Genomic DNA, 3,181 nt, shown 5'->3' on the forward strand with positions numbered 1-3,181 from the left:
CTTCTTTTAAATACCAGATTCCCTATATATACTTTATTAAGTTCAGGAGAGAGGGAAGAATATTGGGAGAGTAGGATGAAAGATAATCTTCCCTTCCATGACTTCCTAACTAATATCCTCATGGGCCCAAAGGAAAAGAATGGAGACTACTAAGTAAGACTAGTGTTGCCACTTTGTTGGAAAGATTCAGAATTTCATCATTCAGTTATCTGGAATCCAGATTATTTCAGAAGATCTGGCTCTAGTGATCCATGGCTGCGTCTCAAAAACGAAGATAAGAATTCGCTCAAAAATTCTAAGGATGGAGACGGGTCTGCAAAGTTTTCTGAAGCTCTTTCAGGAAGAGGCGTGACCCAAATAAAAGGTGTTATTAGTGGCTCCTACCTCTTGCTAGTCCCAGGGTGGAAATTTGACTGCTTTTTTACATACAGAGGGTGTTGGCAGTTCGCTTAGGAGACAAACTCTGTTTCAGCTCAATGACTCTTGTCTAAACAGGATCTTCTCCCCCAGGCAACCACAAAGGGTGGTGGAGTCTCTGAGTGACTGCCCTGCTCAGAGCTAAACCAATGGTGAGGTAGAATCCCGTAAGTGCCAGAACTTCATGCAAGGGCTAGAAAACCAGACAGTCAGGTTGGTGCTCCATTCATTCCAAAGAGCTTGGGGAGTGAGCACAGTCTGTGGCCAGGGAACGGTCAAGGCATCAGGGCTTAGACAAACAGGGGAATCACCTCGTTGACCGCTTGCTCAGTGGTAGGATGGCCGACCAGTTCTCAGAGGAGCAGATTGCTGAATTCAAGGAAGCCTTTAGCCTTTTCGATAAGGACTCTGACGGCTGCATCACGACTAAGGAATTGGGAACTGTCATGAGGTCTCTGGGGCAGAACCCCACAGAGGCTGAGCTGCAGGACATGATCGGAGAGGTTGATGCTGATGGGAACGGGACCATCGATTTCCCAGAGTTCTTGAGCATGATGGCCAGGAAGATGAAGGACACAGACAGCGAGGAGGAGATCCGCGAGGCTTTCCGGGTGTTTGACAAGGATGGCAACGGCTTCGTCAGTGCGGCTGAGCTGAGGCATGTGATGACCAAGCTCGGGGAAAAGCTGACAGATGAAGAAGTCGATGAGATGATCCGGGAAGCTGATGTGGATGGCGATGGCCAGGTGAACTATGAGGAATTTGTCCGTATGCTTCTCTCGAAATAGGGAGGACAGAACTCACAGTTCTGCCTCAAATAGCTTTCTTTAGCTTCAGATTGTGCTCTTGACTTTCCGATGGGGGAATGTTTTTTCTTGCTGTCTCAAAAATTTTGTCCACCACCACAATTCCTCCTCCATCCCTCCACATGGATTCTCTCCTCATGAGCCTACATTGTTTCTGCTTTTTTCTCTATCAAATTGGCCGAATGTCACATGCATTTTGCCATTGGGCTCTCCTGTCTCTTCAAAATAAAACAGGGATACCCAACGTGTAGCAATCAGCAAAAAGTCAACTATCCCTTTACAATGACTTAAACACACAAGAGTTGAAATGGAGATGACATCATTCTTCGAAGACAAGAACTGAGGTCTAAGAAAATCTGTGTAAACTCTGTGCCTCATTGAGAATTGTTTAAAAAAAAAAAGCTATTCCATTCTGGATATGATCTTTGAAAGGGATGCTAAATCATCATACAGGATATAGCAGATGACATCTGCCCAAATCTGAATTCCTACATCTTTTCTACAACCCATGAGAACAATAAGCTCATTTGCTTGAAGACCATCTGCTGCTATAAAGGGGGAAGGGAGGGTATTAGAGACTGGGAGAAACATGGTACCTGCCGGAAAAGAAGATGAAGGTGGGGACTCTGGATAATTATGTGTAGACCTCCTCTTCAACTGTTGTTGCTTCTTCTACCTGTCTGCCTGAAAAAACATGGGGGGGGGGAAGAATGCTGGGATAGTTGTAATGATGTGTCTGTATTATTGTTGATGGAGGAGGGACATTTTAAATGAAAGGGATCTGGGGAAAGCTGGAGGAAATAAATGAGAAGCTCATTTTCCTATTTGATTTTATTGTTCTGGATTTCCTTAGAATGAGAGTTAGTAGGATCTTAAAACAGGACTTCATCTTTAGAGCTTCTTGTATTATTCCTTTGATTACTAAATATGAGAAGGGATGAAGTATTTTTTTGGTTGGAACATCATAAAGCTTTATATAAATGTTAGCTACTATCATTCTCATTAACTTTGGAGATAGGAAGAATAGGTCTATCTCCTGTCTTTTATACATACAGTTGTGTGATCTTGGGCAGATTATCTCTGTAAGACAGTGGAAGGAATTCCATATCAGTGGTTTCTTACACAGATAAATTGCAGATTCACTGCTAGCTGTCCCTGAATCTTCATTAAAAAATTAGAAAGTAAATCACATTTATTATTCCTAGAGAGCTGACAAGTAGAGTAGAATGGGAACCAATCATTTAAAATTTTTCTCTCATACTCACTACTCCACCCTCTTTTTGCAATATTGTCTTAGAGATAAGATGAAAATGAATGAATTAGAGAGCAGTATAACACATTCTATGCCTGTGGGTTTGGCCTCTAAGCACCTGACAGTTCTCCATTCACAAGTCCAGGAACTCATTAATATTAAATCATACTGTTCAGAGCTGAAAGAAATCTTAAAGGTTAACTGGTCCACATCATTTTGGGATGAAGAAACTGAGACTCAGAGATGGGAAATGAATGCCCAAGAGTCTCATCACAGATTAGTGGCAGAGTTGAAATTTAAACAAGGAAAAGAAAGCATATTTCAAGGGAGTCAGTGAAGTATAATGGTTACAGGAAAGGCCAGAAAGTCAGGATTTGGGGGTTCAAGGTCTAGAGTTCAATTAGTTTGGGAAAAATCACTTAGTTTCTCTGATGTTAGTTTCATCTTCTGTAAAAATTAGTGGAGGGGAAGGAAGGAGGGATGAGGATGACTACAGAGCTCTTAATTTTTAAGTCAGTATTTGAACTTAATAATAAAACAAACCAATCTTCCCCCCCCAAAAAAAAAAAAAATAGAAGAAGGCAGGAGACAGAGTCCTCCCATGACACCCTTAGGAAATTTCTTACTTTCAATTTTTTAACAACTCTGAAAGGGAAACATTAAATGAGAATTGAATCAATTAGGTTTTTCCTCTTTCCCGGCTAAT

General features: G+C 41.6%; 1 protein-coding gene across 1 annotated transcript; it reads left to right on the forward strand.

The window, feature by feature from the left end:
* The first annotated feature begins 535 nt into the window (after positions 1-535).
* LOC105750699 (calmodulin-A) lies at positions 536-2,052 on the forward strand. The gene has a single exon (XM_012550840.3). It carries the CDS (start codon positions 756-758, stop codon positions 1,203-1,205), a length of 450 nt encoding a protein of 149 aa, XP_012406294.1. The 5' UTR covers positions 536-755; the 3' UTR covers positions 1,206-2,052.
* Positions 2,053-3,181: the final 1,129 nt, after the last annotated feature.

Source organism: Sarcophilus harrisii, chromosome 5 (assembly GCF_902635505.1).
Source record: "Sarcophilus harrisii chromosome 5, mSarHar1.11, whole genome shotgun sequence".
Taxonomy (NCBI): Eukaryota; Metazoa; Chordata; class Mammalia; order Dasyuromorphia; family Dasyuridae; genus Sarcophilus; species Sarcophilus harrisii.